Source organism: Capricornis sumatraensis, chromosome 4 (assembly GCF_032405125.1).
Source record: "Capricornis sumatraensis isolate serow.1 chromosome 4, serow.2, whole genome shotgun sequence".
In the NCBI taxonomy this organism is placed as follows: Eukaryota; Metazoa; Chordata; class Mammalia; order Artiodactyla; family Bovidae; genus Capricornis; species Capricornis sumatraensis.
The window spans coordinates 112,309,016-112,324,059 of NC_091072.1; the positions used below are offsets into that span (position 1 = coordinate 112,309,016).

General features: G+C 37.7%; 1 protein-coding gene across 2 annotated transcripts in view; it reads right to left on the reverse strand.

The window, feature by feature from the left end:
• Positions 1 to 15,044, reverse strand: part of SLC41A2 (solute carrier family 41 member 2) — a 145,019-nt gene that overhangs the window by 51,230 nt on the left and 78,745 nt on the right. For both annotated transcript variants that reach the window (XM_068969965.1, XM_068969963.1), the window contains exons 4-6: positions 7,896 to 7,967; positions 3,686 to 3,830; positions 928 to 1,074 (exon numbers count right to left, since the gene is read on the reverse strand). In XM_068969965.1, the coding sequence (XP_068826066.1) occupies positions 928 to 1,074; positions 3,686 to 3,830; positions 7,896 to 7,967 (364 nt within the window). The remainder of the gene's footprint in view (positions 1 to 927; positions 1,075 to 3,685; positions 3,831 to 7,895; positions 7,968 to 15,044) is intronic.

A 15,044-nucleotide genomic window follows, 5' to 3' on the forward strand; every position in this document is an offset into this window, starting at 1 on the left:
GCCTTGGTTAGGTTAAAGCTCTTTCTTTAGTTCAAAAACATTTATCTGAGATTCTGACTTCTTCAAACCAAATGTACTTTTAGACTTATTCTAAAGTATACCATAAATCTGTCTAGAATCCATGAAAATATATGAGGATATGTGAATATATGTTTGTTTCTGGCTTGGCTGATAAACTACCTTTCTCTCTCTTTTTGTATTACTGTGGGTTTATATTTTCCTTTAATTTTTTAAAAAATTTGGCATCTAAAAAAATGAAACTACAATCAACTTTTAGCACTAAATGTATGTTCACAAATCATATACATTTACATTGACAATAACTCCAGAGTATAAATTTGCATTAAAACAATTCATTAGATTCTATAAATACCCAATAACTATTATCAGGAATTGCATATATAAGATAACTTCAAATTCCCACAACATTCCGGCTAATTTTCATGGTGATTTTTCAGCTGCTATTATTAATTGCCACACTGGCTTCTGATATGGGGGAAAATCACTAAATTTCAAGCACAACCTTATGCTCTGTGACAACAGTGCAACATGTTTCAGAATCCTGTGGGTTGATGCCTCAGTGCTACATATTCAGAGGAGAGAATTCAAAGACTATAACAGACTTGCATTCAACCTTCCTACAAACAGTGGGTAATACACATAACCTCTATGACCCTCAGTTTTCTCATCTGAAATCAGAGATGATATTCCTTATCTTTTAGAGTGTTAGATTCTTTATGAAGAGAAGAAGGATGTGAGAACCACAACACATAGTAGGTGTACAGCAAGTAGCAGTGATTGTTCTAATGAGCCTCAACCACAGTTCCAACACAGATGAAGGCCACCGTGAGTCATGATATTGCTGCAACAATATTTATTTAAAGAGACTCTGAATAATGCATTATATTTAATTTCAGGTCAACTTACCAAGACAGGAGTACAAACCCTGACTTATCCAAGCTAATATGGCAAGAGTTATAAGGTCACCAAAACTAGCAGCAATGGGTGTAGCAACATTATCAGGGTTTATACCGGTCTTCTTTGAGCCAACGATAACCCCAACCATTATTATTCCTAGGAAAAAAAACAAAAGTTAATTACTTTTTGTGCTATGGTTTAAAGAAAATCCATTCCCCAAAATACTGAAGTACACACACTAGACAAATAGCGCATCAGTTCCCGTTAGGCTGCTTAGATAAGCTGACTAAAGCAAACAAAACATTTTACTTCAATGTTTTGGTAAAGTGTCTTTCAACAAATTCCAAGTAGGGATCACAAAAGATGTGAGAAGTTCAGTGTTGCATTTAGAGACCTGAAAGGCTACTGTAAAATAACATTAAAGTTTCCAATTTAGTAACATGCATTCTTGGATGTAATGTATTCATGTGTACAAAGCCAAAGATTTTATTTTAACCCTCAAATAAAGTATGAAAATGTCAAAGAAAGGTGAGTTATATTTACACAGATAGCAACTGAGAAGGACACCAACAAAACCAGATTTGTTTACATAGAGGTAGCCAGAAATGCTTGCCCCATTTTTTATTAAAAAGTGTTGAAATACTAGGAAGAGAAGAGTAATTAAATTTTGAACACTGGAGGTCAGACTACAAGAAGCAGTCTTTGTAAAGGATATTCTTAAACCCCAAAGTTTCTGTCTATAAACCTACAACAACAGAAGAGGAAAATGTGATTGGGTTCTTGTACATTTAAATCCTCATATTCTTGAATATAGAAATGGGAGGAAAATGGTAACATCATATCTATACCATACTGGACAGATTTTCTCATGCCAACATATTAAGAGGATGCAGGACAGAGAAAATTTAAGATTAGTTAATTTACATGCTAAGCATAAATTAAATCCTTGCTTAAGGTCACACAGCTTATAACAGTGTTTTTCCTACTACCTGTAAGGCCAAAATTATTAAAAGTATAAATTCTGTCTTGGTTCAATGACTCACATCTTATATTCTGGAGGCTTTTTCAATCTATGGACTTGCCTTTCCCATAATATCATTGTAAACAGAAAAAAATAGCAGGAAAAACATTTAAATGTATATTACAATAATCATTCAAGATATGATCATATAATTTTTTTTTCAAAATTAGTACATTTAAAGATCAATGTAGAAAGTTCTCCTATGGCAGGATGCTATTTATAATTTCAGCTGAAAACAAGTTATTTTGCCATCATGGACCAGGGAAAAGAGTTGAGAGATAAGAAACAGGTTTTAATTCTGATTTTTCTGTTAATAAGCTGATGAAATCATACAAGCCAACTGACCTAAGCCAGTTTTCTCACCTACAAAAGGTGGTTCAATACCATCTGCTCTACATATATAAAGGTCAAGTTACTATAAAAGTAGAATACACATTATTCAAAATAAAGGTGTAGACTTATATTTTTAAAATCTGAATTTTAAAGTTTTAAAAATCCCAGGCAATACAGATACTTGTTAGTCTGAAATTTTTTAAACAATTCTTTCTAAATGAAACTAGAGGGAAAACAGAAGCAATTGAGTCTAAAGTAATAGTGTTAATGTTTTAACACTTTTTCTTATCAGAAATCAATTTTCCAATAGCATAACTTCACTCTGCTTTACCCATGTTAACATCAGTCAATTCCAGTAATTCTATATAAAGACAAGATACTACCCTTGGTATAATTTGAGTACTAAAACAAAATGCTTGAAAATATTTTTGTAGCCAGGTCTTAACTTTAACAAGAGCTTCTAAATTATTAGAAAAGAAATAAAGTGAAGTCGCTCAGTTGTGTCCGACTCTTTCCAACCCCACAGACTGTAGCCTGCCAGGCTCCTCTACCCACAATATTTTCTAGGCAAGAATACTGGAGTGGGTTGCCATTTCCTTCTCCAGGGGAATCTTCCCAACCCAGGGATCGAACCCGGGTCTCCTGCATTGCAGGAAGACTCTACAGTCTGAGCCACCAAATTATCAGAATCTAGCCCCAAAAGTTACCTTCATTGTATGAGATCACCTGATATGAGAGTATTCTATTTTTAACCTTGCTGGTGATATAAAATGAGAAGATGGCAATTATAAATAAAAATTAACAAGTCTTTATGATTATGATTCCATAATCTAGTTCTCCAGTGTGAAGTTCATATAAATAAATCAATATAAAAATGGTATCCCAACTAAAAAACTTCTGGCTCTTTAACATTCTATAGCCAACAATATGCTCTGTCAAGCATATGGTTATACTTCTACTGCCACAGAAACAGTAAAGGAATTTTTTTTGAAATCTGAAACTTCAAAAAATTTTAATGGAGGGACAGCTTTTGAAATCTAGAATTCCTGGAATACTTGTTACTCAAATGACAAGCTAGCAAATCTTCTGCGTGATTTCCAGAAAGGAGCTTCTCAATTCATTTAACTTACAGAGACAAATAAAATCTCTAGGCTATTTTCCTGGTCTTGTTTGGGAGCTGTACCAGGAGACCTAAAGCCGAGACAGAACCTTAGAAAGCTTGCTCTGTGTGCTAAGGTTTACATGTGATACATATAAATGTATCTGAAATAAGCTATTTGAAAAGCTGTAGATAACTTTTCTCTGTTTTTTTTAAAATAATGAAAAAATATCAGTTACGTAAAAATAGCTAACATGGAAAATGAATAATTAGAAAGCAGAGACTGCAGAGGAGACACTGACAAATTTACTTACCCTGTAGGAGCGATGCAATAAAGGCAGTTGCTACACTGCTAGAGCACAAAAGTATGGAATGATCAAGATAGTATTTTCCCTCTGGAATCCAGCCCAATATAATTGCTGCCACAGCTGCTAGGAAGCCAACTACTGTTGCTTGAACCTTAAAAAAATATTCAATAAAACCCAACTGAATTATTCATTGAGAAAACACATTTTTTTTTGATGATGTCAATAGGCATATAAGGAGTCAAAAGAAAGTATTATATATGGTAACTGAGCTGCCTTACCTTTTGAAGAAGCTACTACATTTTAGTTTTACTATTCCCTAAGCTAGTGGGTTCTCAAAGTGCCCTGATCTGGTAGCAGTAGGTATGGAATGGGGTTTAGGAATGTATTTTTAACAAGCATCTTAAGTGACGTTGGTGGTGAAATCCATAGATCATCTAAGAAAATACCAACCTTAAGACTGAAAAGTACCCAATCCACGTAGCTTAAGTGTGACTCTTGAGGCAATATTGGCACGAGACTGAATGCTATAATCAAATGATAAGGGTTTCATTCCTAGCTATACCACTTAATCTTGTGGTAAGTTATTCAACAAGCATTAATTTAGGATCTACTATATACAAGGTGCTATGCTTGGTGTTAGGCTACAACAGTGGTCAAAACAAATTTATTCCCTGCTCTCACAGAGCTCCTGGTCAATGGGAGAGGCAGACATTAAAAAATAACTTCACAAATAGCTATTAAAACTTCAGCTCCTAACCTGAAAAATGGTAATATTGAACACGGAAGGGTTATTTTTGTATTTAAATGAATTACATGAATATATAAAGTACTTTCCACAGTGGTAGCACAAAGCAACCCTCAAAAAAAAAAAAAAAAACAACTAAAAAAGTCACACTGTGAACTCTTAGAATCACGTTAGACTAATGCTAGAACCAAAAGAAACCCTAAAGGCACCTCTAGTTCACTTATTCTTATTGTGTTTGTGTCATGGACTCTTTTGACAATCTGGTGAAAGTTTTATTGATTCTTCTCTCCATGAAAACACAAATGCAGTCAAAATTTTGAGCAGAATTTCTGTGTGCTCAGAGACTCTCTGAAGCTAATCCATGTACAGCAATCCAGGGCTCCAGGTGAAAAACCCAAGTATTCTGATTTTGTCATAGAGTAAATTAATGGAAAAGCCAGGCTAGCAAGTTCAGATAGCCTGGATTCCAGCCCCAGATCTTTCATTGCAGCAGATTTAGTGCTGAGAGGCAAGCTGCTTGCAAGCATCACTATGCTAGTATCAGTTGTTATGATACTTCGGCATTCTGATCCTGGTTCAGTTCAGTTCAGCTGCTCAGTCACGTCCAACTCTTTGTGACCCCATGAACTGTCCATCTCCAGCTCCCGAAGTCCACCCAAACCCATGTCCATTGTGTTGGTGATGCCATCCAAGCATCTCATCTTCTGTCGTCCCCTTCTCCTCGTGCCCTCAATCTTTCCCAGCATCAGGGTCTTTTCAAACGAGTCAGCTCTCCGCATCAGGTGGCCAAAGTATTGGAGTTTCAGCTTCAACATCAGTCCTTCCAATGAACACCCAGGACTAATCTCCTTTAGGATGGACTGGTTGGATCTCCTTGCAGTCCAAGGGACTCTCAAGAGTCTTCTCCAACACCACAGTTCAAAAGCATCAATTCTTCAGTGCTCAGCTTTCTTTATAGTCCAACTCTCACATCCATACATGACTACTGGAAAAACCATAGCCTTGACTAGACAGACCTTTATGGACAAGGTAATGTCTGATACTGGTTAGTAAACAATATATGTAAAAGTGATAAAATTAATCATTTAAATTCTAATACTGTGACTCCAAGGTTTTTCTTAGAAACAAAATGCAGAGTTTTTGTTTCTTGGAAATGAAATATAGAACTAGGGAGCCTATGGAAGACATTGTAACACACACACAGCTGAGATAAAGAAGTCCTATTGTGTAAACCTGCAAAGGAAACACCCAATTGTACCCAAGAGAAGAGCAAACTCCAGGTTAAGGAGGAGCTGGGGAGGTTAACAGGAGTCATGGGCCTAAATAGACGTGAACACAGGATACATCTGTCCTGGTGAGGGAATGACTCTTCAATGAGATTGGGAACTGTGGGGTTCCCAGTAAATAAATACCTACTTTATTTGACAATTTATGGACAGGTTGAGGTGGCCACTGTGTACAACGTGAAGAAATTCTGTGATGGTCATCTGCTTGGGATCCCATTTAATAGTCAGAAGAACACGCACACCAGCTAATGCCAGCATGAGGTGCCTCTGTCCTTCTCATCCCTCCCCACCCATCCCCTCCACAGCCAGCCTCAAGTCAGAGGAGCTCTGCCAGCCCGCCCTACTCCCCCAGCCAGCCGTCTACTCCCTCACAAGCTGGAGCAGATAAAGCTTCAGAGATGGCACCACTGTCACCCCCCACCTGACCTTATTTTCTTCTCCCCTCTGCTTTTGTCTACAGGTAACTAGACTCCAACCAGTTGCTGCCTCACTGGTTTATACCAGCTGGGTCCTGATGAGCCCGTGTGGGGTTCCCTGTTTCTCATGCATCCTTGATGGAGTGAGACAAAGACACAGACTTCAGGCTGTGGCAACTATTATGATAGGATCAGTGAAACCCCAGCCATCTCTAGCTCTCATTCTGACCAAAAGTTATGGAAGAGAGGATGGCAAGGGAAGGGTGGAGACTAAGAGTGAAAGGAAAAGTTAAAAGCAGAGATGGGGACTTTCCTGGTGGTCCAGTGGGTTAAGAATCCGCCTGCCAATGCAGGGGACAGGGGCTCCATCCCTGGTCTGGGAAGATCCCACACACTGACGAGTGCCTAAGCCCGTGAGCCATGACTGCTGACGTCTGCACGCCTAGAGCCTGTGCTCTGCAACAAGAGAAGCCACTGCGATGCAAAGCCTGCGCACTGCAACGAGAGAGGAGCTCCCACTTGCTGTAGATAAAGAAAGCCCACATAGCAATGAGGACCCAGCACAGCCATAAATAAATAAATAAAATTTTTTAAGAAGGATAAGCGCTTCTTAAGAAAATAAAACAAAAGCAGAGGTGGAAAATTATTAGAATGATTTATAGTCTAACTCATATTACTTAGTAAGAGTTTAGGGTACTTAAAGAATAAAATAGGGTATATTTTCAAATTTTCATTTATTAATTTATAAGTAGCCTACTGGTTGTTGGACATATTGGTTATTACTCCAGCATAGATTCCTACAGTTTCAAGCTGAAAAGGAACTTGGGTATCTCTAGTGCAATACTATGGAAATGAAGAGGAAAATGAAACATAGAAGAAAGGCTAAATTAACAAACATTATATAGCTGGTGATTGCTAGAGCTGAGACTAGATTTCAAATTTTCTTGTCTCTAACCCTGTGATCTTAGAAACACAGATACATTTTAAAAGCCTATATCCCCAAATTGCCTTTATTTCTTTGTCTTTGAACATTACATGAAAGTTCTTTTTTGCAACCATGTTCTCAACATTATCTCTGAGTTGACCTAACATTAAAATTAGTTGAGCCAGACTTCTCCAATGGTCTAGTGGTTATAACTCTGTACTTCCAATGCACGGGGCACAGGTTTGATCCCTAGCAGGGGAACTAAGAACCCACATGCTGCACAGCTCAGCCAAATTAAAAAAAAAATTTTTTTTTTAATTAGCAAGCACTTCATAAACTCAGATTTGCTAAAGAGGTGCTGAGGGCTGCAGTCTTGTGTCTGGGGGACAGCAGCAGGTAGTGGGAGAGAAAGAGATATTCCCCTGAGATTAGAAAGACTTGTAGATAATCTATATATAATTGACAATTTAATGCGCTCATTTGTATTAACACTGATAATATTAACAAATTAAGGAAAATTCAGCTTACACATCCTATCATATACAAATAAGCGAAGTTTAATTAGAGGATTTACTTTTAAAAAGTCAAAGAAAAACAGCATCTAAGCAATGAAGTGCTACACATTTATTTGTACACATATTAACTGAAATTCTGGCTCTATTACATATGGGAGAAAGTATTTTTTATATTTACTCTATATTTTGTATGTTATACTTTTTCCATATTTAGAAAAATACAATGTTTCCATAAAAAGAAAACTTTCAGAAGTTATCCATTTATTCTATCACTTGTTCATAAATATATCACTTACACATATCACATATCACTTACACATATCACTTACCTGTTTTAAAGCCAAGTTGCCAATTATTAGGTTCCACTTTTCAATGGGTGAATCCATCTTCCCAATGTTTACCTGTTAAAATGAATATTTTCATGTATCACTGAGTAAGCTATATGCCCTCTATTCTGCTTAAATAGCATATTAAGTATTAAAGCCAAAAACAATCCTTTAGTATATCTGATGAGCTTATACTGATATTAACTATAATTCTAAATTCACTACAAGTCTTGTATCTCATATTTAGCTTGCCTGAGATGTTTAGTAAAAAATTGTTTTAACTTAATTCCTAACTCAAAAAAACCAGTTAGTATTGTCCACCTGCCCTCCGTTATCTTACAACTAACATCAAGTATCATCCTAATATGTTAAATTTTGTCTACTAAGCCCTAACATAAATAATTACATAATTTTGAGATGCTAGCATTTAATTCCACATCATGAAACTTATGCATTGACCAAAAAACCAGATGTAAATGAATAATTCATATAATTTATATTTGAGTCATAATTGAGTCAAAATTATCAATAAAAAATTCATGTTGTTCACATATGAATGTTGATAATGTATCTCACTATTAAAATGTATATATCTGTTGGCTAAATGGAAGAATATTCTCCAGAAATTAATATTTTATTCACACATTCAATTGCTCTGTAAGCTAAATCATACTTTTCAACAACTTAGGATTCAAAAAACATATATCCAAACCTGACAGTTTTTCTAATGCAGTCATTTGGAAAGCAATAAGCAATTATTATTAAAAATTCACTGAGCCAAGTTTCAATTATTCATTATATGGTTGATTATTGAAGACAGATGAATGGGTAAAGTAGCAGATACATAAGGGTAATTATTTATGGGTAGTTAACCATGGACAAACCATAGTTTAGCTCACTGGTTTCAAACCAACAGGTGAAGTGCCACATCAACATTCCCTGTTTCAATCTGGAAAACAGATTCCGTTCTCTAACTTCACTTTTGACTGTTGTCTCAAAGTATCAAGCAAATGCACATATTAAGATTTTTCAGTGTTTCAGAATAATTATTCTTGCTCTCTTTACTTGGATTATTTGCTTCCTAAGCCCAGAAGTCTGAATTATTCATAAAACTTGTGTTTGTAGCTCTGAGTCTCTGCTCTAGTGAATAAAGTATAAGTGAAGTGAAAGTGAAGTCACTCAGTCATGTCGGACTCTTTGCGACCCCATGGACTGTAGCCCACCAGACTCCTCAGTCCATGGAATTTTCCAGGCAAGAGTACTGGAGTGGGTTGCCATTTCCTTCTCCAGGGGATCTTCCCAACCCAGGGATTGAACCTGGGGCTCCCGCACTGCAGGCAGACGCTTTACAGTCTGAGCCACCAGAGAAGCCCTATAAAGTATAAGCCATGTTTAAAGGGTGGACCTATCTCAGGTTTAGTGTTTAAGAAACAGGTATAAGAGAAACTCGTGTTATTTGTAGTAACTTTTAGAAAGATGTATACAGGTATAGGAAGCAATCTTAAATGATTCCATGAAAAAGTACAAGGTGTCAAGACTTCAGAACCCCTTGATGATCAATGGAGACACATTCATTACAGTCTAGGAAAAAAAAATAAGTAAACAAATAAGAAAAACTGGTTTGAGAAGCTTCATTTGTATTCTTTGCTTCCCCTCAATGAGTCTTACAGATGCTAACAAGAGTATTAGAGTAATCAATGTTAACAAAAAACTTGTAAGGAAAGTCTAGCTATTACTTTCTACAAGGTAAATTTTAAAAGGAGTTAAGAAATATTTAGATGGTTATTTTAAATGGGAGAAATAAAATGGACACTTATGTGATGAAAACAAGATCTGATATCACTGCACTGTGCTGTGCTCAGTGCCCTCAGTCGTATCTGACTCTTGGTGACCCTATGGACTGCAGCCCACCAGGCTCCTCTGTCCATGGACTCTTCAGGCAAGAGTACTGGAGTGGGTGGCCATGCTCTGCTCCAGGGGATCTTCCCAACCCAGGGATCGAACCCACGTCTTCCTGCATCTCCTGCACTGCAGGCAGACTCTTTACTGCTGAGCCACTGGGGAAGCCCCTTACTATACTACCCTCAGGTTAAATGGGCCAAAAGGGACCCCTCCCTCTAGTCCCTAATATTAAAAGCCAAACAAGTCTTTTCTACTTACCCCAGTTTTAAAATATATATATTTAAGGGGCTAGAAAAATTTACCCTGAGATATATGACTAGCAATTATTTGCGGCAACAGTTAGGCCAAAGAGCATGACCTCCTTGGCTTAATCCCACTCTGGGGATTCCAGAACTCTTAAGTAGGTAGAATGGACAAGAAACAAAAGAAAAACTTTTAAACTCTTCCTCTAAGATTAAAGATTGTTGACTGGATCCCAATTAAAATTTACGTTAAGGGTGGGCTTCCCCAGTGACGATAGTGATATAATCCACCTGCCAATACAGGGGATGTAAGAGACACAAGTTCAATCCTTGGGATGGGAAGATACTCTGGAGTAGGAAATGGCACCCCACTCCAGTATTCTTCCATACACAGAGGAGCGTGGTGGGCTACAGTCCATGTAGCTGCTAAGATGTGACTGAGCAACTGAGCACAGGAAAAGATAAGGAGGTGAGAGTTCTCACACTGGTCAGAATGGCCATCTCTAAAAAGTCAACCAATAACCAAGGCTGGAGAGGGTGTGGAGAAAAGGGAAGCCTCTTACACTGTTGGTGAGAAAGTAAATTGGTACAGTCACTATGCAGAATAGTATGGAGGTACCTCAAAAAACTAAATATAATTACCGTATGATCTAGCAATCCCATTCCTGAGCATATATCCAGGAAAAATTATAATTTGAAAAGATACATGCACCATTATGTTTACAGCAGCACTATTCACAATAGCCAAGACAGGGAAACAACCTAAATACATGTCTATTGACAGATGAACGGATAAAGAAGATCTAACGGAACACTACTCAGCCGTGAAAAAGAATGAACTAGTGCCATCTGCAGCATCACGGCTGCAACTAGAGATTATCATACTAAGTGAAGAAAGTCAGACAGAGAAAGATAAATCCTATAATATCACTTATATGTTGAATCTAAAATACAATACAAATGAACATGTCTACGAAACAGAGACTCATAGACCTAGAGAACAGACTTGGCAGTTGCCAAGGGGAAAGGGGTACAGGGTGGGGGATGGATTTGGAGTTTGGAACGAACAGTTACAAACTATTACATATAGGATGGATAAACAACAAGAGAACTATATTCAATATCCTATAATAAACCATAATGGAAAAGAATATGGATAAACCATGAGAAAAATTATGATTCTATTTATATGAAATTCTAAAAATGTTACTGAAAGAACAGAGATTACTTGAGGTCAGAGGGATTACCCGGCAGCTGAATTAACAGCAAAAGCACACCAGGGTGAGAAAAATGTTGTGTACCTTGTTGATGGTGGTAGATACATATTTAATATATTTGTCAAAACTCATCAAATTATATAGTTAATATGTACATATATTATTAGATGTAAACTATACTTCAATGAATTTAACTTTTATAAAGATAGTTTCATACAACAGCAATTGCTTTTATGCTCTTCAATAACATTTATATTCCCACTACCTGGTTTGGTCAAGTATTAAAACTTTTACCATATATAGTATACTAATATATCACACATATGTTTAACAAAAAAGATCTTAATGACTCAGATAGCCATGATGGTGTGATCACTCACCTAGAGCCAGACATCCTGGAATGTGAAGTCAAGTGGGCATTAGGAAGCATCACTATGAACAAAGCTACTGGAGGTGATGGAATTCCAGCTGAGTTATTTCACATCCTAAAAGATGATGCTGTGAAAGTGCTCTGCTCAATATACCAGCAAATTTGGAAAACTCAGCAGTGGCCACAGGACTGGAAAAGGTCAGCTTTCATTCCAATCCCAAAGAAAGGCAGTGCCGAAGAATGTTCAAACCATACAACTGTACTCATTTCACATGCTAGTAAAGTAATGCTCAAAATTCTCCAAGCCAGGCTTCAGCAATACATGAAACGTGAACTCCCTGATCTTCAAGCTGGATTTAGAAAAGACACAGGAACCAGAGCTCAAATTGCCAACATCTGTTGGATCACGGAAAAAGCAAGAGAATTCCAGAAAAATGTCCACTTCTGCCTCATTGACTACACTAAAGCCTTTGACTATGTGGAGCACAAACTGGAAAACTGTGGAAAATTCTTAAAGAGATGGGAATTACAGACCATCTCACCTGCCTCCTGAGAAACCTGTATGCAGGTCAAGAAGGAATAGTTATAAACTGACATGAAACAATGGACTGCTTCCAAACTGGGAAAGGAAGGCTGTATATTGTCACCTTGCTTATTTAACTTATATGCAGAATACATCATGTGGAATGCCAGGCTGGATGAAGCACAAGCTGGAACCAAGATTGCTGGGAGAAATATCAATAACCTCAGATATGCAGAAGACCTCATCCTAATGGCAGAAAGCAAAGAGGAACTAAAGAGCATCTTGATGAAGGTGAAAGAGGAGAGTGAAAAAGCTGGTTTAAAACTCAACATTCCAAAAAACAAAGATCACGGCATCTGGTCCCATCATTCCATGGCAAATAGCTGGGGAAACAATGAAAACAGTGACAGGTTTTATTTTCATGGGCTCCAAAATCACTGCAGATGGTGACTGCAGCCATGAAATTAAAAGATGCTTGCTCCTTGGAAGAAAAGCTATGACAAACATAGACAGCATATTAAAAAGCAGGGATATTACTTTGCCAAGAAAGGTCTGTCTAGTCAAAGCTATGGTTTTCCCAGTAGTCATGTATGGATGTGAGCTGCATCATAAAGAAGGCTGAGCACCAAAGAATTGATGCTTTTGAACTGTGGTGTTAGAGAAGACTCTTGAGAATCCTGTGGACTGTAAGATCAAACCAGTCAATCCTAAAGGAAATCAACCTTGAATATTCATTGGAAGGACTGATGCTGAAGCTGAAGCTCCAATACTTCAGCCACCTGTTGCAATGAACTGACTCATTGGAAAAGACCTTGATGCTGGGAAAGACTGAAGGCAGGAGGAGAAGGTGACAACAGAGGACGAGATGGTTGGAAGGCCTCATCAACTTAAGGGACATGAGTTTGAACAAGCTCTGGGAGATGGTGAAGGACAGGGAAGCCTGGCATGCTTCAGTTCATGGGGTCGCAAAGAGTCAGACATGACTGAGCAATTGAACAACAATGACAACAATAACGTTTAACATCCTTATACAGTCAGATATCCAAGACTCAATTTATGATGTCTTCAACCTTTCCCTCTCATTTTTTCCGAATGAATAATTTCTACTGATTTATCTTCAAGTTCATGAATTCTTTCTTCTGCCCTCACCAATCTGATATATTCACTCATTAAGACACATTTGTTTAATTCTTTGAACATTTTTTCCTTTAGTTCTTTGAACACATTTATATTAGCTGCTTTGGAAGATTTTGTTAAATCCAACATCTGGGCCCACTTTGAGTCACTTCCTGTTGACTGAGTATGAATCACATTTTTGGGTTTGGTTTCTTTCCACTAGTGATTTCAGTCAAAAAATAGACAGTATAATAATGTGTTATAATAACTCTGGATAATGTTATGTTCTGCTGAGGATAATTGGATTTTCCGTCTAATAGGCATTTAATTGGTCTAGACTCAAACTGCAAACCACTGTCTCTCCTACAAGGTGCAGCTGTTCATATCTCTGCTTGGTTCTTTCAGCTACTAAATACTGCTTTTCAGCTCAGCTTTTCGGGAGGGTTTCTCTTCACCTATGTAGTTTAATGGTCAGCCAAAGATTTGGACAGAATTAATGCTCAGATTTTGGGGCTTATCTTCTTTGCAGTTCTCTTGCTGCTGGGATTTCCCCATAAATTTCTACCTGCTCTGTCAGCTTCAAGCTCTGTTATCTGATAATTCATGCCACCAAAACTTCAACTTTCTTCCACTATAGGTATGCATAATAACAGAAGGCACTTAGTCAAAAAATGCAAAAACTCAAATTTTAGCCAGTGTATTTGTCTTTCAAGTATAGGATGCTTCACATTTTTGCCTGCTTTTGTTCTTTTTTTTCTTTTGCCAGACTCCTTGAACTTTGCCACCTCAAGTTGGGAAGACTATGGGTTTTCTATCACATGAGATTAGGGAATTCCACCAAGAAAAGAAGCCACAAATTTTGCCATCCTTACCCACTGCAGTTATGGTCTCTTAAGGGAGATACCAAGGGAACATTTCATGCAAAGATGGGCTCAATAAAGGACAGAAATGGTAGGGGCCTAACAGAAGCAGAAGATATTAAGAAGATGTGGCAAGAATACACAGAAAAAAGAACTATACGAAAAAGATCTTCACAACCCAGATAATCATGAAGGTGTGACCACTCACACTCACCTAGAGCCAGATATTCTGGAATGTGAAGTCAGGTGGGCCATAGGAAGCATCACGACGAAAAAGCTAGTGGAGGTGATGGAATTCCAGTTGAGCTATTTCAAATTCTAAAAGATGATGCTGTGAAAGTGCTGCCTCAATATGTCAGCAAATTTGGAAAACTCAGCACTGGCTACAGGACTGGAAAAGGTCAGGACTGGAAAAGGTCAGTTTTCATTCCAATCCCACAGAAAGATAATGCCAAAGAATGCTCGAACAACCACACAATTGCACTCATCTGGTGGGCTGCCGTCTATGGGGTTGCACAGAGTCGGACACGACTGAAGCGACTTAGCAGCAGCAGCAGCACACGCTAGTAAAGTAATGCTCAAAATTCTCCAAGCCAGGCTTCAGCAATACGTGAACTGTGAACTTCCAGATGTTCAAGCTAGTTTTAGAAAAGGCAGAGGAATCAGAGATCAAATTGCCAACATCTGCTGGATCACTGAAAAAGCAAGAAAGTTCCAGAAAAACATTATTTCTGCTTTATTGACTATGCCAAAGACTTTGACTGTGTAGCTCACAATAAACTGTGGAAAATTCTGAAAGAGATGGGAATACCAGACCACCTGACCTGCTTCTTGAGAAACCTGTATGCAGGTCAGGAAAAAACAGTTAGAACTGGACATGGAACAATAGACTGGTTCCAAATAGGAAAAGGAGTACGTCAAG